At 38.0% G+C, this 22,980-nt stretch overlaps 1 protein-coding gene across 3 annotated transcripts in view; it reads left to right on the plus strand.

Annotated features, from left to right (window-relative positions):
* The window catches only part of LOC124711857, a 73,098-nt gene that overhangs the window by 42,856 nt on the left and 7,262 nt on the right, over positions 1 to 22,980 (plus strand). For all 3 annotated transcript variants that reach the window (XM_047242087.1, XM_047242086.1, XM_047242085.1), the window contains exons 2-3: positions 3,414 to 3,496; positions 20,179 to 20,337. In XM_047242087.1, coding sequence (XP_047098043.1) covers positions 3,414 to 3,496; positions 20,179 to 20,337 — 242 coding nt within the window. The remainder of the gene's footprint in view (positions 1 to 3,413; positions 3,497 to 20,178; positions 20,338 to 22,980) is intronic.

The raw sequence follows: 22,980 nt of genomic DNA on the forward strand, positions 1-22,980 counted from the left end.
TGGACACTTGCATGGCACCCTTCTGTATCATTTTGTTTCTGGGCCATCTAGAGGAAACTTCCTTAGTCTCTCAAAAACCTCAAATCTCTTGTCTGGCTTAGGTTCGTTGCTCAAACAGGATGGAATGTAACACTATTATGAAAGGGATAGTTGCTACTCACCACACTGCGGAGATGCTGAGTCACAGATAGGCACAACAAAAATACTATCACAAAATAAGCTTTTGGCCAACAAGGCCTTTGTCAAAAACAGATGACAAATGTACTCACATACTCATGCAAGTGCAACTCACAAACACATGACCTCAGTTTGTGGCAGTTCAAGCCACACTATGAGCAGCAGCAGCAGTGCATGACGGAAAAGGTAACTGAGTGGGAGTAAGAAGGAGGGTGGGGCTTCCCCACCCTAGCATCCTCGTTACACCTACCCAGTTGCCTTTCTTATCATGCACTGCTGCTGCTGCTTGTAGTATGGCTTCAGCTGCCACAGACTGTGGTCATGTGTGTGAGTTGCACTTGCCTGAATGTGTGTTAGGTTCATTGATGACATTTACATAATCCAGGGCCAAGGCACACTGTTATCATTCCTCCACAGCCTCAACAACTTCTCCCCATCCTCCTCACCTGGTTCTACTGAGCCCAATGTGCCACCTTTCTGGATGCTGATCTCCACCTCTCTGATGCCTCCATCCACACCTCTACCCACGTGAAGCCCACTAACCATAAAGAGTTCCTACATTCTGACAGCTGTCACCCTTTCCGTACCAAAAAATCACTCCCTTTTAGACTGGTCACTTGTGGAAAACATATCTGCAGTGATGAGAATTCATAGACAAATATTATTCCCCAAACTAATCTACAAACAGATTTCCCATGCCATATCATCATACACCTAATCCTCCTCCACCTCTCAAAATCAACTGCGAAGAAGCTACCCTCTCTTCAACCATCATCATCTTGGGCTGGAGCAACTGAACCATGTCCTTTATTAGGGCTTTGACTATCCATTGTTGTGCTCAGAAAGGAGGGACATTCTACCCACAATCCCTCCAAACCCTTCTAAAAGTGGTAGTCAGCCACCCACTCAACCTACTCAACATCTTGGTCCATTCCTATGACACCCTGACTCCCAACCCTTCACCACATGGGTCACATTCCTGTGGAAGTCCCAGGTGCAAGATATGTCTGATTCAACCACCCAGCACATGCTAGCCTAGTCATGTCACAGGCTTATCCTATACCACCTGAGATTGAGCCACACATAAAAGCAGCTATGTTGTACACCAGCTCTGATGCAATTTCTGCACAGCATTTAACGTGTGCATGACAACCAACCAGCTGTCTATCATAGTGAATGACCATTGTCAAACTGTGGTCAAGAACCAACCATTACAAGAATATACTGCAGAGCACAACATGTTTGGGTTCAATGGCTGCTACACTACCTGTGCCACTTGGGTCCTTCCCAAAACATCTACTTTTATCAACTACAAGGTGTACAACTTTGTTTCCGCCATTTTTTCCCAAACATTTGAGGTTTTAATGAAACACATTAGTTACACATGTATCATTCAAAGTATTTTCCATCGTTGGCCACTACTTTCTCCCATCTTTCAGGCAGTGTACAAATCCTGTGTTGAAAAAATTGTTCATCTTTTGAAGTGATCTACAAATCGATCCAATTTGTGACTTCTTCATGAGATCAGAAGAGTTGGTCAGCCAGGCCTTGTGCATTGATCTAAACAGGTGATAGTCAGAGGGAGCAATGTCTGGAGAATACAGCAGGTGGGGTAGGACTTCCAATTTTAACGATTCCAAGTATGTTTTTATCTCTTTCGCTATGTGGGTTTGAGCGTTGTTGTGTTGCAAAATCACTTTGTCGTGCCTCTTGCTGTATTGTGGCCATTTATCTTTTAATGCTCTGCTCAAATGCATTGGTTGCATTTGATAATGAGCATGTGTGATTGTTTCACTTGGTTTTAACATGTCATAGTACATGATGCTGAGCTGGTCCCACCAAATGCAGAGCATGATCTTGGAGTCATGAATAATCAGTCTGACCATCAATGTGGAAGCATGGCTGGGATATTCCCATGATTTTTTGCATTTAGGGTTATCATAATGAACCCATCTTTCATCCCTGGTCACAATGCAATGCATAAATCCCTTCCGTTTTTGCCTCTGAAGCAACTGTTCACAAACACACAAACGTCGTTCAACGTCTCTTGGTTTCAGCTCACACGGGACCCATGTTCCTGCTTTCTGAATCATGCCCATAGCCTTGAGACATTTTGAAATGACTTTCTGTGTCACTCCTACTAATTGTGCGAATTATTCTTGAGTTTGATGCGAGTCTTCACTCAGCAATGTCTTTAATTCTGCATCTTCGAAAACATTCTCTCTTCCACCACTATGCCTGTATATGACATTAAAATCATTGTTCTTGAAGCGTTGAAGCCACTCATGACATGTTCTTTCACTAATAGCATCCTTACCATATGTACTTGAGAGCATTCGATTAGACTCAGCTGCTGTTTTCTTCATACTGAAACAAAACAGTAACACCTCCCACAAATGATGAGAATGTCATAAACTGACATTTTCAATCAAGAAGAACTTTATGATGCAGACACAAATTGACTAATGTTTGAATGAGGTTATGTGAGGTCCAAGCTAACTACCTGATGTCTGCGATCTGTTTCTTTTGACTGCTACTTACCGTTGTCACCACCTATCAGCAAACGGCGAAAGCAAAATTTTACACCTCATACATACATGCGCATTATCCTTGCAACACATCCTATATTGCCATAATTGTCATAGTCTCAATCTCAACAAAGCCATTGCTTCCACACCATCTAACTTACAGTAGCTCCTTCGTCTATCCTGTCATGCCCTCCCAATCCACTCCTCCACCCCTTCATCACCATGTTCCACATAAACTCAGTGGTTCTGGTGCCCATGTGTTGCATTCCTATCCCATATGTGTACAGCCTCTCCCTCCTACGTTCCTATCCTGAACATCTGTTGCCTCCCTCTGAACCATGAGCAACACTTCCCCCACCCCTTCTCCTACTTACCACCTCTTTCCTTTCTCTAGCCACACTATTTGACACAAAACCTCACCCCAGTCTACCTACTGAACTGTAGTCCTATCACTGCATATTCAGCTGCCACAATGTAGCTGCACAAGTGTGTGACCTAGTTTGTTAAAGCATTTATCCAAAAGCTAATGAAGTTTTAACTCTTTTTTGTGTGCCAGACAATGACTCAATGCTTCTATTAGTCAGTGAGTTGTCTCATTTATTCCTAAATCATTAAAATTCTGCTGTAATTGTACTTACCATATTTGAAATGTTAAATAATACAGCAGTGTAAAGTTAGCTTATTATGCCATTTTTTGCTTTTTTTCAGATGAAGAAAGTGATTTAAGAACAAGAGGCAACAAAACAGCACTTTGTACAAGGGTGCATTTTTTTATGAAGATTACTGAGCTGGTTAGTCCAAAATAACTGTAATTATATTCCTAACAATTTTGCTTAATGAAACATATGACTTTTAATGTGGCAGCATTAGTAGTTTCCAAAATATAATGTGCTCACACGGAAAGTATGCTCATGCACTATGTTGAATAGAGATGAGTCTCCAGTCCAGCTATAGGTTGTTATTGATTTATTAATTCAAACTAATGCAGGCTTAAGTGTAAATCTAGAAGAACATTAATAAACACAAACATTACTTATAAATTAAAGCTGTGCACTGAACTAGCACCCAGTCAAGGACTATACAGTTTTTAAGCAATGTTCTTACCATTTGAGCCATCAAACCATGCCACATGATTTGAAACTTCACTATGCCCATGTATATTTATTATAAATGTGAAAGAGAAGATTAGTTATTTTTCCCGACAAAACAAAAATTATTGCATACTAAGAAAAGAGGCATCATAAGAAAAATGGTAAATGATATTGTTGTTGAAGCTATTAACTGGTTTCACACAAATGGTCTAGCTTTAATGTTCAAATAAATACAGTAAATCCAATTTTGTATGTCAAAAATACTTCACTTATTATCAACGAAGTATACCAACAAAACATAATATAATGGGCAGAAAGTTCTAAGCTTTAGGTTACCATAATGATGGAAATCTTAACTAGAAACTCCACATAGTATACAGATCAAAAGGTTTATGTTCATCTACCTTTTCCGTAAGGATAATTGTGAGGTTTGGAGGTAAAGAAATCAGTAGCATGTTTTCATTCACTAACTTCCCATTTGATGATATTCTGGAATAATCCCTCATTCAGCCAAAATTTATTCATTACATGGAGAAAATAATTAGAATTATTTGTAGGTCTACAAACATACAGCTTGAAGATATTCATTAAAGCAGCTGGGATTATTTAACCACAACCTCACAATACATATATTCATCGATTAAATTTATTGTTAATAACCCACTGCAATTTGAGAGTAATAGAGGTATTTACAAGTAATTTACTATGACAAAAAGGTATCTGTACTTCTAGACGCTAATTTTAATGCAGAAATGAATGAAATACAGAAATAAAACTCTTTGATGATTTGTGCACGCAAAAAAAAAGTTTTGCAAATAGCATATGTGTATTCAAGTGAAAACAATATAGTTGTACTTGAATAGCAAACTGTACCATCAGCCTGATGGCCTAGCGATGGGTAACACACTGGCAGGCATCTTCACTGATATTTTCATCAATCTGCTGGAAGAGAAATTCTTTAGAAGTTTTTCAACTGCTGATCTGAGTATTTTATCATATTCTTGGTATGTAAACAACATTTTGATCACATAAAGTGGTTCCCAGGAAGGAATTCGACATTTGTTTGAAATTTTTGATAGTATTAATGAAAAATCAGTTTTAATGTGAATTAGAAAATAACAATCATCAGCTTAATTACTTGGACCTCAGTATTGTTATTGACAATGACAGACTTTCTATCAGTATTTTTTTTTAAAAACCACTAATACAGATCAAACTGTGCTCAATAGTTCAGTGCATCCGCATTCACGTAAGAAAGCATTTTTCCATTCAGCCATTCATCATGCAGTAATTGTACCTTTATCACCTGACACGCTCAGCAGAGAGATGAATATAATAAAAACTATTGCAGTTAATAATGGCTGTGATCTATGGAGAGTTGACAAGATCTTCAAAGTTAAAACTGACTCTTAAGTGACCACTTTAGGCACCAATGCTGTTTCTGATACTAACAAGTAGAAAAATGTTTTCTTCATTCCATCTCTAGACTTTATTTATTATAAAATTCGTTGTCTTCCAATTAAAAGATATGGATGCAAAATTAGCTTTTCCGCTAACAATAACTTGCAAAAAAATCTTATTTTCAATCTTAAGTCCACAGCTGCTCCTATACACCATTCAGGTCTTTTTAGAACCATGTGTGATACATGTCCTGTTCCTTATATAGGACAAACTGGAAGATCTTTCTGAGAATGATGGTCTCATCCTCAATGAACTGATACTGTTATGCAACAAAAATTTTTCTACAATTTTCATTCACCACTCACAGAATTTTGATTCCTTTATTTTTTACTGTATTTTCCTGCCTCTATTTCCAAAACATTATTTTCTTTGAACCTCATAGATGTATGCTACTAAAGTTACCTTCATGCAGATATTTTTTGGATTTTATAGATGTTTGCACAAAATTTTCTATATTATTCTGTCCTTTAGATAATAGTAATTTCTGTAAAGCCAGATAGATGGCTCTTAGTTATCCTTCATCTGCTTGACTGCTGTGTATTTTCAAAAATATCTTAAGTTCTCTTCCTTTGTATTTTATTTTTATAATTAACTGTTGTTTTTTCAGTTATTTATGTTATAATGTTTCAAATGGGCACTTGTTGCTGGCCACGTCCAATAGCTTGTGTTGTTTTCATGGCAGCAATGTAAGCCTCTGGGCCAAACAGTCTGATGTTGTTCCTGCCTAGGAATATGAGCATATCTGCTTGAAAATCTGACCACTGCCTTCTTGCAATGCAATTTTATGTAACTAATCATGACAGTTTCATCTTGTTTAATATTTTTTGTCATAGTTAATTTCCTATGTATTATTTCATAGTGTATCTCAAAATTTTGTTCTGATGAAGATATCCTTAGAGGTGTCCAAAGCTAGCTCAGTGTACCAAACAGTTATTTGCAACCAGTTGGCTGTGTGATTCCTATGTTTGAAAATTTGTGAAGTGTACACAAGCTAGTGTAGAGTGTGTATGTATGGTGTAGTATTACATGCAAGTGATGGTTCCATGCAAGACCATTTCTGGCTCAACCTGTGATGTATGTTTACTCTTTGTTTTTTCTGAGATATTTTCTTGTTGTTTTATTTCTGGCTCAACCTGTGATGTATGTTTACTCTTTGTTTTATCTGAGATATTGTCCTGATGTTTTGTTTGCTTTGTCACTTTAATGTCATTTTGTGTTATGGGTTATTTTAAGGCTAACAAAACGAGTTTTATTAACCTGAAGCAGTTGGCGACCCTGACATGATACATGACGGTCACAGGCATTAAAAATGCTATGTTTTGCACAGTTAGAAAGCCAATTTTCCTGTCATGATTCACTGTGGCAAACACAAAATATACTTATTTATTTACATTTTCTTTGCATGGAGCCATCGTAATGATGGCTTTTGCAAACGTCAGACTTAATACTATGGTTATATTTACACTTATAAAATACACTATGTTTTGTAGCTGTTGCTTCTTATGTCTATTTTTTTATATTTATCACATTACAGCTGTTACAATCACTACCTTAAAATTCGGTGAAAGAATATAAACATTTTTCTATTAGAAAAGATTTTAATTTTGTTTTAAAAACATTTGCCGTGTACGTTCTTAGAGCATTTGGTAGCTTGTTATACCAGATCAAACCACTGATATATGGACTTCTATCAGTCATTTTTAATGTTGTTCTGTTACGGAAATAGTTACACTTTGCTCTAGTGTTGTGATCATGTACATCACTGCCCTTGATAGCTTCTGTTCGTTGACTTATAAAAAATACAACTATTTTGAAGATGTACAGAGAATATATTGTCAGATATTTGTGCCGCACAAACACTTCATGACAAGAATCTCTATGTCCCATCACATATATATGTCTTATTGCTCTTTTCTGTGGTAGTAGTAGTATTCTTTTTAAATGTACATCGGCTGCACAGCCCCATAGTTCAATTCCATAATTGAGGAAGGGGTAAAGTGTTCCATAAGATACTAATTTCAGTGCTTGGCTAGGTACTATCGTTGCGAGCTGGTTGAGTAGATATGTGGCACTACTGACTTTTCTGCATACAAAATTAATGTGGTATGTCCACCACAAATTTTCATCAACATACACACCAAGGAAATTACAGTTACCATTTCCTGTTGCAGAGATATTACACACTCTATTCATATTGTTGTAGTGAGAACTGTCTGTTTCAAATGTCAGTAGTTGAGATTTGGTGACATTCATCTTGACTCACTGATCATTGAAGTATTTTGTTACTTCTGTTACACCACTAGTAGCAAGAGATTCTAGCTCATTAGATTCACTTCCATAGAATAAGATTGACGTGTCATCTGCATAGCTTACAATATGGGAGTTAATTGGTTGTGCTATGTCATTAATACATATAAGGAAGAGAAAGGGTCCAAGGATTGAGCCCTGTGGTACACCTGTGTATGCTGTGACAGCACTCAGTGAAGAAATGGCACTGAAAGTGTAGGGTGTTCTGTCATCACTGCCAAATGTCGACCAATATTGAGCAATTAAGGACACCTTAATCATTTGGCTTTCACAGTCTGAGGTGAAGAGACTGGAAAAATTACTTCGTACCAGAGACTGGGTGACTGCACATCATCATTGCTGCTGCACCAATTACATACATTGGCAAGCAATGCAGTAAGTAAGAAAATTTGCAAAGCATTTGGCTACATGGGTACCACCTGACGCTCAAAAGATTTTAGCTGTGTGCACCAGCAATCTAGATGAGCTAGTACAAACTGCCAATAGAATATCTGAAATATATCCATCTGTGTGTGTTGCAGCAGTTAGCCCACAACTTCTGACAGACAGCAATTTAGCTGTGCTACAAGCTCAGATCATCAAACTCACCACACAAGTCACTGCACTGTGAGCTCAGGACAACAGTTGCCAATCCCATCACTATCACTCACCCAGAAAATGCAGCTATTCATGTACAGCTATGAAAGTACCACCACCAATTTGGATCCAAGTCATTGAAGTATAGCCCACCTTGCAAGCAGGTAAACACAACAGGAGTTTAGTGATGACAGCCACTGACACTCTGAATGGCAGCCATCAATTGTTTATCACAGACCTGGGTACAAAACTACAGATCTTAGTAGGTATGGGTGCAGATGTAATGTTCTATCCATTCACCCATTTGCCACCTTGTAAGTATTGTAGTTACCACTTCTTTGCAGCCAATTGCTGTAATGGCAGGCGCTACACATACTATACTGGGAGCAGATTTTTCTATCATTTTATGGACTTGAGCCTGACCTTCAGCTTCAGTGCCACTGGACACTAGCACTACTTATCTAGCAGTGTACTAGTTCATGATGTGTAAGATGCTGGCATTGGAGTGAAACAAGATTTTCTGATTATCAAACTTTTGGAACAGTTCCCAGAGATCAGGTTTCAAGCTCCCATGTTAGCTCCTGTGAAGCATTCCACAGTCCACTATACTTGACCACACCTGCACCACCTCTTCATGCTTGACCACTTTGTTTAATGCCATAGAAACTGAAAGTGGTTAAACAGGAGTTTGCATTGATGCTCGCTCAGGGAATCTGCTGTCCATCAAGTAGTAGTTTGACATCTCTGCTCCATATGATACCAAAAGAGAACAGTGGATAGTGTCCTTGTGGAGACTATTGACAGCTAAATGCAAGAACAATTCCAGACTGGTATCTTATACCACACATCAAGGATTTCAAGTCCAATGTCTATGGTAAGAGCATATTTTCTATGCTGGATATTTTTAGAGCTTTTACCAGACATCTGCAGCACCAGACAGCATTCCTAGGACAGCTGTTTGCATGCCTTTTGTATTGTTTAACTTCACTTGCACACCGTTCAGGCTGTATAATGCTACTCAAATGTAACAAAGATTTACAGATGAGATTATTCATGACTTGATTATTGCTATGTATATATAGATGATGTTTTGATCCTGTCGCACTCAGAAGCAGAGCATCTGTCACATCTATGACAACTCTTTACCCATCTACATGACCATGGCCTCATTATTAATCTGTCGAAACGCGTCTTTGGGGCAGATGTTCAATTTCTTGGATATACCATTAATCCTCATGGAATTTGGCCATCAAAAGAGAAGGTAGACATAATACATGTTTTTCCATGACCTAAAACAATCAAGGAACTACAAAACTTCTGTGGTGTCATGAACTATTATTATCATTATGCACTCCTAGCTGCGCTACTGGACAAATTCGTACAAGTCAGACCAAGACCTAAGGATAAACTTCAATGGAATCTGGAAGTTGATATGGCAATGTCTGATTTAAAGACTGCCACACTGAAGCAGCACTCTTGGTGCACCCAGTACTGTAGGCACAACTTGCACTGGTGGTTGATGCATCTGCCTCCACAATCAGTGCTGCAATACAACAATGCATGGATGGACGCTGGCTGAAGACAAACTGAGTGTGCCAGTTGATGGGCTCCCAGACATAGAATCTATTTCTGAAGTAATTCACTTTGAAGCTCTCACAGCAGTGCAACAATCAGATCATTAATTACTTCATTTGTTGACACAACCATCAGGCATGCAACTCTGTCACATCACACTACCACTGTCAGGTGTCCAGTTATATTGTGACATTGCTGACAACAGACCATGGCCATTCGTGACTGCCGAGTCCTGACAAAAGGCAATCACCTTGCTGCACAACATGACACACCCAGGGGTTAGAACCGCAACACAGATGCTGAAATGAGTACTTGTCTGGCCATATATGGACAGAGACTGTAAGCAGTTTGTACAAAATGCATGGCCTATTAATGCAACACAGTTAGCAGACTTGTCAGATCACTGCTGGGAAGCTTCATCCTTCTGAATCTACAATTTGATCATGTCGTAGAATCTCTTCTACCATTGGAAGGATGCACTCACTGTATCACAGCTATAGACCATTATACATGCTGGCCTTAAGTACTCCCAATAACTGATATAACTGCTGAAACTGTCACAACCACATTCTTTCATGGTTGGATCAGCCATTTCTGTATACCCCTGTGGATCACAATTGACCAGGGAGACAGTTTGAATCATATCTCTTCAAAAAACTTACTTTCTTACTTGGCATGAAGTCAATCAGGCATACAGCATATCATACAGCAGCAAATGGTTTAGTTGAGAGTATGCATTGAGAGCTCAAAGCATCACTGTGATGCCATGATTTGTATCAATGGACAGTGACACTACCTATCATTCTCTTAGGTCTACATGCGTCCCTGAAGGAAGACCTCCAAGCAGCTACATCAGAGCTTATGTATGGTCAACCAGTATGTCTTCCTGGTGAGTTCTTCACCAGTGTTCAAGATGAATCCATTGACCCATTAGAGTCTGTGAATAAGCTGTGCACGCAGATGTGACAACTGCATCCAGTGTTGCCAAGGGATCAGCCAAACTGCTGCCCATTCATGTTTGACAAGCTATGCTCACACACAGAGAATTCCATAATTTCTCCAAAGTTTGATAAGCTAGGAGCAAAGGTGTTATCATTAGCTACATCAGATTTATGTACTAGAAAGATAGTGACACACCAAAAAGAGAAATTCTATATGTCAATGGTAGCAAACTTAATGCTAGGAATAAACCCCATATTATGACACATGAAATGCACACATAATATGCCACCACAGAGTAGTGTGCCATATTTCATGCTAGTTTATCAAAATGTTAAGTCAATGCCTAATAATATTAGAATAGTACTGTCAGATAAGATGGAAATTATGTTTATAACATATTTTAGTGAATGCAGTTCAACCAAAGATATTCTAGTGTTGACAATGCATTGAGGTTTTTTGTTTAACTTTATGTATCTGTAGAAAAGTCTCTGCTCATTGAAGAATACGTATATTTGTTAGGACATGATCTGAACACTATCAGTGTTCATTGGAACTCAATCTATAGAGTATGACTTTGAAGTATCTGCAACAAAACTTACCACATTAAAAATAATTATTTGTTTATTAGGCACCTAAAAAAGACTCAAAACATTGCTGAGCCTTCAAACAATGACCTTTTTTGGAACTAACACCAAATGCACATACGTAAGTGTGTCTACATTGTTATGTCATATTCCTCGTCATGGCACAGCAGCTTGATCCTCTTGCCTGGCTGCCTCTCCCTCCCAGCCCTCAGCCACTCTTTACATCAATCCTCCATCCTCCTCTCCATCCCCATCCCCTTTCTCCTCTTACCCACTCCACTTGTACTTGTAACATGTCACTCATGGCAACTGTGGACACCGGAGCCAGTTTCCAGTAATGTCTTTCCCATTACGATGCATTTTTGAAGCACCTGTTGAAACAAACTTTTGGAAAACCTGGAAGGAAGCAGCAGTTTGCTGAGGACTGCTATCAGAGGGAGAAGGAAACTGGCAATAAAAATGCATGTATTTTGCTCTTGTTGTCAACTAGCTGAAAAGTCTGAGTATTGAAACATTTTTGTTGGGTGGCTGGGAGTTTGCAAAATTGAGTACTTGGCCAACAGCCCTCACAGCTGTAGTAGGTGAGTCATGGGCCTTTTGGAGTGGAGGTGATGTTTTGATAGTTTAAGTATATCACATCAGGAGTGAGTGGTCCTCAGTGATCATAAAAGCTATTTTTCCATTTCATAAAGCCTGCAAGACTTAGAGAAAATGCATTCCATTGTGCCAATGCTTGAATTTTGAAGCAAGTGTTGCAGTTTAGTGACTGTGCATGTTTTTAATAGAAAGTCTTCTCAACAGAGCACAGCATAAATCGCCAGAAACCAGATGGAGGCAGTGTATCGACTATTTGTGGTATATGTATTCCAGTACAGTGGTCACATCTCAGAATCTTGCTGAATGTGGTTAGATAGCGACAAGGCAGTAATTATTTATTTAGGAGAAGTGAAAAAACTGTCTTGTATGTTAAAGCAGGGCAGAGAAATAGATTGGTTCCACCAATCAACATTTATGAGTAAATCTGCAGAACAGTAAGTTGTCTAATTTGTCTCGACTGAAATACAGGGTTTGAATACTAGCAATGTCTGTGAGTAGAACTTCGCACAGTGCCACCAAGGCTGCAAGTAAGAGATGCAAGGAGGTTTTCACACTCAACACAGTCTCTCATCTCCAGTCAAGCTGAATGACAGATCAAGGGTGTGTATGTTTCTGTGAATCTATATTTTGTATTAGTCAACTCTGAAGAACAACATTGTTCCAAAGCTCGGCATGTATTATGAGCATTCAATAACTAATGCAACACTTTTTTTCCTGGCCAATTTCAGTTAAAAATATGTGGAATTTGGTGTGGGACATTGAGCAATATTCATGCATAAACCTCTATAGTTTCATGAAGTTCTAATGTGTGGAAGCCCTACATGTAGCCTAGAAAATGGTGTCAATGACAGAGGTGCATTCCAAGCAGAAAGACGTCATTGAGGTTATTTTGGTGGAAAACCAGAGTATTGCAGATATTCATAGGCACTTGTAGAATGTCTACGGAGACCTGACAGTGAAGTGAAAAAAAGCACGGTGGTCACTGGGTGAGGTATCTATCATTATCACACATACTTGTCCTATGTCCTGTGTGCCAGTTGACTGCAAATCAAACACCTTGCTGCACAGCAGGACATCCCTGTTGGTAGTGCTGACACACTTGTCCACCAGCTGCGGTAGTCAAAGGTGTGAGTAAACACTAAGTTCCTTGCCGCTTAACACAAGAACATAAAGAGCAACAAAGGACCATATGTGCTGAATTGCTTGATCATTACAAGGCTGATCATGACAATTTTTTATCAGACATCATCACAGGTAATGAAACAACTTTGAACCAGAAAGGAAATAGAAATCCATGGAGTGATGCCTTTCCTTTGAAGAAGTTTGAAACAGCACCCTCAGCCAATAAAGTCATGACAGTCTTCTGAGACGCTGATGGGGTTATTCTGTTCAGTGTTCTCCCTCATGCTGCAATCGTCAGATCAGAGGTGTAATGTGCTACCTTTAGGAAATTGAAGAATGACTTCAGTGTATTTGTTGCCAGAAAAATGCAAATGAACTTCTCCTGCTCCAAGCCAATGCACGGTCTCATACAAGTCTGCAGACCTGAGAGAGCTCATAAAACTTAATTGGACTGTTCTTCCTTATCCACTCTATAGTCCAGGTCTTGCATCTTTTGACATCTGTCTGTTTGGCCCAATGAAGGATGCACTCCACATAAAGCAGTACATGGATGATGAGGAGCTTATTGATGCAACAAGTTATTGGTTGTGTTGTTGACCAGTAAAGTAAGAGGCTATACACCATTTGGGTATATAGGCCCTCCCAGTAAGGTGGCATTAGGCTGTTGCATTGAACAGGGATTATGTTGAAAACTAGGGTTTTGTAGCTGAAATATTGGGGAATAATATGTTGTATTGGAATCCTGAATAAAACCAATCTAAATAAAATGTTCTCAGGTTTCTAAACACGTCAATTGCTTAAAACTCCACGAGCTTTCAGCCGAGCACTCCCTGGCCATTGTCAAGTGTTATGACTGCCAGTGGGCTGTTGGTGCACCCTTATATATGCTAGCTGCCAGCTGAGATGTCACTGGTGCCCATGACATTGCCATATATATGGGTATGTTTTGAGTCGGCGTTCGATGTGCCCTCTTCAACCATGTGATCGCTGGATCCCACACAGCGTTGAGCTACAAGCCACTGTCTCTGTTCAGGGTGTTTGCGATAATTTTTATTTCAATAGTTTCCTTTATTAAACTGTTCCAGAAGCCATTAGTGCAAGCCATGACAGAGATATTGTCAAATTTTATGTATTGACCGTTTTCTAACACATGCTCAACTAAAGCAGATTTCTCTGGATAGTGTAGGCGATAATACCTCTCATGACCTTTCCTGCATTGTTCTACAGTGTGCACTGTTTGTCCGATGTACTTCTGGCCACACTCACAAGGTATTTCGTAGACCCCAGGTGTTCTGAGACCTACTGCATCTTTAACTGGTCTCAGTACTTGATGGATTTTTGTTGGAGGCCTGAAGATTGATTTGATCTTGTGTCTTTTCAACAGGCGGCTTATCTTGCCTGACACAGAGCCACAGAATGGCAGCAAATCAAGTTTCTTTTCCTGCTCTTCATCGGTGGTCTTATTCTGATATTTCCCAGAAATCACTTCTTTCACTTGATGGGCACTGTAGCTGTTATTCCTGAAAACCTTGCATAGGTAGCTCAGTTCATGGGGCAGGTTATCGTTGTCTGATATTACTCTTGCACGATTCACCAAAGTTTGTAATACTATGCGCTTCTGTGCTGGATGATGATGGCTGGTGGCATGCAGGTACAGGTATGTGTGTGGAGTTTTAAGCAATTGACGCAGTTGGAAACCCAAGAACATTTTATTCAATATTATTGCTGCGAGACTCTGCATTCATACAAAACCAATCTGCTTTCAGAAAAAAAGTGTTACATTACTTGTTGAATGCCTCTTGTATTTATCAGTCACTCAAAAACTCAACTACAGGGTGACAAGTTACCTTTCCTTCTTATGCTATTTATAAGTATGAGATAGAATGTAAGTTCTTCTATTGAAAACCTAGATCAGATGTCATTAATAGTTAGGAGGGCCAAATGAACTTTGGGATTTCGGTCTTCAAAATAAACATTTCAGTATCTATAGGGATAGGAACATTCACTTGCCTACTTAGCACTCCGTCTTCAGGCCACAAGTGGCCCATCGGGACCATCCGACCGCCGTGTCATCCTCAGGTGAGGATGCGGATAGGAGGGGCATGTGGTCAGCACACCGCTCTCCCTGTCGTCATGATGGTTTTCTTTGACCGGAGCCGTTACTATTCGGTCGAGTAGCTCCTCAGTTGGCATCATGAGGCTGAGTGCACCCCGAAAAATAGCAACAGCGCATGGCGGCTGGATGGTCACCCATCCAAGTGCCGGCCGCGCCCGACAGTGCTTAACTTTGGTGATCTCACGGGAACCAGTGTATCCACTGTGGCAAGGCCGTTGTCCACTTGCCTACTTAATGTGCTTTAAATTAAAACAATGACAATGAAAGGTAGAAGGATGAAATAAACATTAGTGTTAATACTTGGTATTGTGGTCCATTTCATATCTGCATATATTCAAGTTTTTTATTCCACAGCCTCTAGTTACTCCAGCATTGACAACGGCTTACTTTAACAGTCAAGAGATTAGTGATACAATTACGTTTGTATATGGTTTTAATGAAAGATGCTGCTCCTATTTACAGATGTCACACTTACTGGCTTGATGTTAAGAAACTTGATAAAACCTGTAATTTAAGAATCATTAGACATTTTCTACATCACTTTGCACAAGGATTTGCTTCCTGTAAGTGTTCACTTGTTTTCCTCCTATTTTTTTAAGGTTTTCCTCAAAGAAATGAACTATTTTTTGGTGTTTTAGTACCACTACCACTGTTATTTGCATGTTTTATGGATATAAACCCCTTGAACATCTGATCTGTTAATTCATTCATATATTCATCATGTTCTGTAATACTTGTCAAGCAATGATACCTTGAAGGATGTGCAGTGATCCATGTATACATTAACAAAAGACAAGAATATCATAGAAACTTAATCTATATACTGTATTGACAATAAACTGTCACCATACTGCTTAATAGTAAGAAGGCTGCCTTTTAAATTTTTAGCAAAACAATTAAAGAAAATCACTTTTTGCACAAATCATTTTATTGTTTCTCAAAATATTTCCCTTTAAAATATTTTTCCCCCCTTTGATATTAAAGACCAATTTTTTTATATTTCTATAATTTTTTTAATTGCCTAAAAGTCTAAAATATTGGTTGCAACATGTCCAATGCAAGCAAAGAAAAAAATGGTCATGTTTTTGGAAATTCATTTTGATTGAACCATTTATTTTGGTTTTGGTTCACCTTGGAATGCCCAAACAGTTTATTGCTGCTTAGTTTCTGGATCATGCAGACATCTCCAAGTTTTGACTCTGCTGTTTTACTCAGGTTCTGAATTTTCTCAGTTGAATTTATTTTAGCATTTACAACCCTGTTTCTGAGTGTCAGTTAAATTGCACAGAATCTATTAGGAGTGGATCTTTGCATACATAAATATTAATGCAAAATGTTCTGCATCTTCAGTCTTCCATATCCCTAAAGACTCCTCTGTATTGTGGAAAGCTACATACAGATCCTCCTTAATCATGCTGCATGTAGAGCTGATTTGTATTTATTTATTTTTTGGAGCACCAATAAGTTCCCCCCACTCTCACAAAATTCACTACTCTTGGAAGCAAGACCACAAAATAAATGCTGCAAAACAATTATAAACAGTTTCTCCTGAAGGTAAGTGACATTTAAAATTGAAAAAAGTGTTTGGAGATATTCTTAGATTAAGCCTTTATGAGATCTGAAAAAAAATCATCAGATGAAAAATTCCTTGTGAAATTTTCATTTTTTTGCTACACTGTTACTTTACACATTCACTGTAAACAAACTACTTGGCCAATTTCTTCGCTGCCACTTTTGGAACAATAACAAATGACAAGTTTTAAAACAATATCAATGTCACATCTCACAGTGTTGTCTACTGGCCTTCTGTAATAAGTTAAATGGTGGCTGTCATATTTGTGCTTATACCAACTAAAATTGAGCAAGTAAACTAGTGAAAGTTGTTACTTCGGGGGGGAAAAAAAAGATGGATTTAATTTTAAAAGCTTCTGCTAGTGGTGTATATTTAGCTACAGCATTTTTTCTTGAGTTACCAGCCTCTGTCCACAACTACCAAATATGTGATAACAGAAAGTACACACATCTATCTGAATAATGCCTGCCTGGCACCAAAATAACATGTAAATACAGCAGCAAGGGCAGCAGCAGCTTCCCCCGCCCACCCCCAAATCCTACAAAAATAGAATTGTGATCTTGGCAAACCAAATTTGCATCCTGGCCTACCCCACAATGAAAGGTTTAATGAAGTATCTGTTTGAAGAAAGCCAGGACAAATAACGAACACTGACTAGTAGCAAATGTACCCATGGCCATTATTTATGAATCTCAAAACTATTTTGCGATTTACTACCATTCCATTGCAATACTGTCTCTTTTGTGCTGTGTAGTAATATAAGTACAAGAATTGCCGCCACTTACAATCCTGAACCAAATGCAAAATGTTCTTACTCCCATGGGTACTCCAACAGCCAAAAGTTTCTTTTGTCTATAACAGTGATTTTCAAACTTTGTGAGTCCACAGCTACCTTGACCTTAACATTACACACATGACACCCATTAGTTTACTCATATTGAGCTTGAAGGGGTGATCTGTAGTGATTACTTAGGAGAAGAAGAACTACTTAGCTGACATCACCATAAAACTTTATTGTAGATAACTGGTTTTGGTAAAACTAAATTACCATTTTCGTATCTTCCATAAACAGGGTGCCAAAAGACTAACTGTCAATAGCCAATGCATGAATTTGTAAGACTAACTGTTAATAGCCAATGCATGAGTTTGCCTCTTGCATTAGCTATTGACAGTTAGTCTTGTGTGCCCTGGTAGGCAAGATATCTTATATGCAGGGAATGATGTTTTGGTGAATTGTGATTCACATAGTAATTGTTAATTTTTTAATTTTTGATATGACAATACATTGCTTATTTCATATTGAAGTACCTGGAAATTCAATGAAAAGATTTTCTGTGTAGCTGGCACAAGATGTTTGCAATAATCTTTATGAAGATCTGAAGATGGTAACTTAGTTTTACCAAAACCAATTATCTACAATGAAGTTTTTATAGCGATCTCAGCTAAGAAGTTCTTCTCCTCCTAACTACATGACACCCAATATGAAGGGGGGGGGGGGAATAAACTTAACCTTAAAGAAAATGATTGAGAGTAGATATTTATTTCTTGATTGCTGACATAACACATTTGAATCTATTTTTAATGTCATTACATCTTATTGTTGCAATGAAATCAATGCAAAGGATTAACTTGCTTCTTCACCATTAGTTCTTCATCATATTGGCACAAGTTTTGATATTGCAACTTCTATCTATTTCTCTACATTCCACCTTCTACTCTTGTCATAACGATAGTTACTTGCTAGCATGCTAGGAGTAACTACTAGTGCACAAGTTGTTCCTTCACTCAGAAAGCAAATAAACCAAAAAATTTTTGTTATGAAAGCACCACAATGTCCCCACTGCCAAGTCTGCAATGTCCCTACTGTTAAGTCCACTACATCCCTGGGAGCCACAATTCACTGTTTGAAAACCCCTGGTCTATAAGTTATATAAAGGAATGCACATTATTTACCCTGATTTCTAGACTGTAGAAGCAAGAGTGTACCCAGGACCTGACTGGTGAGGTGGCTTGAAGGAGGCAATTTGTATTAGATTCACAGAGAAAGACAAAGTAAGGGGGGGAGGGGGGAAGAGCTGCAAACATAAAACTCAGTGATTGTTTTAGTCCTCCAATGAGACAGATTTATTTTTCCCAATGGTGAAGAAACTGTCAGTGATCTAACGAGTAGAAGTCTTCATTTTGGCTATTCAGGAAATATTTCACCTAGAAAAGCGCTTCACCATCATTCTGGTAATATTTCTAATGTAAAGGCATCTTCACCCAATGAAGAACTCATTGAGTGACTTGTCACATTTGATAGTCAAAATAAGTAGCAGTCCAGTGGAGAATGAGCTAAGACATTGTCATGGAGCAAAAACATCCCCCTTGTAGCTTCTCATGCCACTTTGTTTCGAAAGCTTCCTGTAGCTTCATTGGGTGAACTTGGCAGTATGCTCTTGTGAAGGTATGCCCATTATGGGCATAGTCACACCATGGCAGTCTGAATCACCTTGCCCAATGATGGTTGGGTCTTCACATTCTTTGGTGGTAGTGAATCCATGTTGCTTGCTTTGATCTTTTTTTATACTGGTGATGGGACAGCTAAAGAAGTATTGTTCTGACACAGGTGAAATATTGCCACTGCTGCCTCAGTACAGCAGGCTTCTTTAATGGGTGTGAGCAGTTGCAGACTAGAGTGGGAAGCTTTGTCATCTTCAACATGTCATGCAAGATGCTGAAAACTGATCCATGCCTGATTTTTCATGTTTTCTACCTTATCTTGATTGTGGTATGTATGTCTTTCTGCACCAGTGACTCTACTTCTCTTGTTATTTATGGTTCTTCAAAGAAAGACGTGTCAGCTGGACTTGTTTAACAACACCTCATGCATCCACGTCATCCAAGCACTGTGCCATATGATTAAGTGTGTTGATGTCCCTAACTTCCACCAACTTACTGTGGATTGTTGCAGCATTGATCCTCTTCAAAAGAAGAAAAAAATTACTACACAATACTTTATCGAAGGGCTGTGCTACTTTATGTAGGCTTCTCTAGAAACATGGTACAGTAAGAGGAGGCATGGGGATTTCAGTGTGTACCAGTACTGAAGACATGTACTTGCAAATAAACAGGAGCTTAATTATATAACTTTATGATTTTAAAATCACAATTAAAACTTTATGATGACTGCTTGCAGTTTAGATATTGCTGAAGGTGAACATACTACTAGATCAATATGCATTAGATGTTCTGGCTTTCTTTGAACTGATACACACTTAATATGTCTATTGGACAGGGCAAGATGCAAGTTCAATCTCTGAAAATTTAATTTAATGTTTTTTTTTTCCTGGGGGGAGTTGGTGAGTACACTCTCCTACTTCTGGTGCAGTAGAAGCAGGTACAATGTAAATCTGGATAGAACATAACACCAACAACATGCATGCTATGAAACTATTTTGTTTTTTTACTGTGCTGATTGCTAGCCTTACAGGTACAACAGTTTATTTACACATAAACAGCTGATATTGACCAAATTGATGCATTTCAGGTGTTTGCATGCTTGGCTGCTGGATTGCTGTCTGAAGCAGAGGATATAACAAACACCATACTGAAAACAGAAATAGTACATGGAACAACAATTGGTTTTATTATGATCAATGGACTCATAGTTTTTGCTGAACTTACACAGCCAATAGGCAAAGCACCGGTACAGTAATAAGTTTTTTGAAACAGAGATAAGGGATAATGCTTTTATAATTAATAAACTTGACAAAGTTATATACTTATAAGTATTTAAAAAAAAGTATTTTACCTACCACTATGAGGATTCATTACCTTTTTGTTATAAAAAAGAGGGAAGTTCTATTAACAGAAAATTTTATGAAAGTTTCAGACTGTTTGTAAATTAATGCAAAAAGTTCCCTTAGGAGATGAGTACTCTTCCCAATTAAAATATTAAAAACATGAATAACAGTTTTACGTTTTCCTCTAAGTTTGTCTTTGCACAAAACCAACAAACAACAAACATATGTAATCATGCCATTTTTATATAACTTTTCACAATAGTATATCAATTTTATATTTCTGTAAGTTAAATATATCATGTACAAACACATATTCGTATACTATTAGAGATGATATTGTTCATAACTGTACTTCATGAGTTATTCTCTTCTTAAATCCAAGTGTAACAGATGTATTCAATTGTATGTATGTGCTTCAATTAAGAAATGTTAAGTAGCCTGCATAGAAGAATATCACTGGGCATATTCATCAAGGAAAAGCTCACTAACAACCAAATACAAGCACTGACTAGCTTGTTAGTTAGTGTGATCTCGTTACTCAGTAGACAAGCAGCTATTAAGAATTAACATATAATATATCTGTTATAATATTTGCATCCCCAAACATAAACAACAATTCAGATTGTGTAATCCTAATACATATGAGGTGGATGTTTGGGTGAGATGCACCAAACAACACCTTATAATCAGGAGTTCACTTATTTACCCTTCACACAAGTAAGGCTTACAGAGAACTGGTTGGTGGAACTACACAAAGATAATGTTTTGCTTAGTTCAAAGATGATGCTCAGATTGATACTGGTGTCGATCTCATCAGCACCACGCGTACTTTTATTTCTTTTTGTATGCAGTCATCAAATGATGGCTTTTGCAAAAGTAATAATGCTACAAAGATATAATACATATCACATTTGTGTACAAAGGTTTAGTAACAACATATTTAACTACAAAGGTTAATAAATAACAGTTATAGCTTAGAATTCTTTCAATGAACCCAGATTTACTTACAAGAAAAGTTTTTTAAATTTGTTTGAAATGGATCCCCAGCACATAGTCCTATCGATTCTGGCAGTTCGTTGTACAACATTGAGCCACTGATATATGGATGGTGATCTATTACTTATAATTTTCTTCTTTGTCTGTAATAACTGTTCTTATTTCTTGTGTTGCAATTATGTACATCATAGCACAGTGAGATATTTATTTTTGACAAGAGAATCACAACAGGTTTACCTATATCCCAGATCATGTACCAGCCTAACATCTCTCTTCAGTTCAAGTGCACAACAGTAGCACACCCCTACAACTCTATCCCACAGCTTATAAATGGCATAGTACACTGTTTTTTAGTGTTTTATTACATACAATTTTGGACAGTTGGCTAAACAAATACAATGCACTGTTTATTATCCCGCATATGTAGTTAACATGGTTTTCTCACCAAAGACTGTCATACAAGCGTAGACCAAGAAATTTACTGTCTTTGAGGTCTGTAGATGAAATTCCACAAATATCTCCCATAAGTTTTACATGAATTGCCTTATTTTAACTCCAGTACCTCTGGTTTTGTGCTACTTGCTCTTGGGCCTTGGTTACTAAAATATTTAATCGCCTCACATATCCTGTATATAGAAAAATATGTTATATCCATCTCATGGTCACCATAAAACAGTAGAGATGTGTCTTCAGTGTGAGTAGTTATATGGGAATTTGAAAGATGCATATCATTTACATACACAATAAAAGCAAATAATCATAATATTGACCCCTGTGTCACGCCCTGCATTACTGTTTCTGTCATATGCTGAGGTGATAAAAGTCATGGGAGAGCAGTATGCACATATAAAGATGGGGTAGTACTGCATACACAAGGTATAAAAGGGCAGTGAGTTGGTAGAGTTGTAGTTTGTACTCAGGTGCTTCATGTACGAGGTGATTATGGCCACACGATGGGAACTAACAAACTTTGAAAGTGGAATGTTAATTGGAGCTAGGTGCATTGGACAGGCAGTTCAGAAATCATTAGGGAATTCCATATTCAAAAATCCTCAGTGTCGAGAGTGTGAATACCACATTCAGACATAACCTCTCACCATGGACAATGCACTGGATGACAGCCTTCACTTCATGACTGACAGCAATGTTTATATAAAGTTGTCAGTTGAATTGAATTGAATTGAATTTTATTTGATCCTGTAAGATTACATCGTATACAGTAAATGTACGTGTAATATAGGACATGTCAAAGTATTAAAATTCTTTATCAATTATTTTTCTACACCTTTAGCTTACATTTTTACATCACTGATAATGAGTAACAATATATACAAATTTAATGGCATAAGTATTCTGCAACACTGTAAAACTCTTTTTCAATGAGATAGTCTTTAAGTTTCTTTGTAAATTCATTGTGAAGTACACTATCTTGCAGGATTTTGGGCAGACTTCTTAGTAGTCTGATACCAGAGTACTGGGGTCCTTTTTCTAGCATTGCCAGTCGGTGGGGTATGCTCCGTACTTCATTCTTCTTTCTTGTATTGTGGGTG

This window comes from Schistocerca piceifrons, chromosome 8 (assembly GCF_021461385.2).
Source record: "Schistocerca piceifrons isolate TAMUIC-IGC-003096 chromosome 8, iqSchPice1.1, whole genome shotgun sequence".
Taxonomy (NCBI): Eukaryota; Metazoa; Arthropoda; class Insecta; order Orthoptera; family Acrididae; genus Schistocerca; species Schistocerca piceifrons.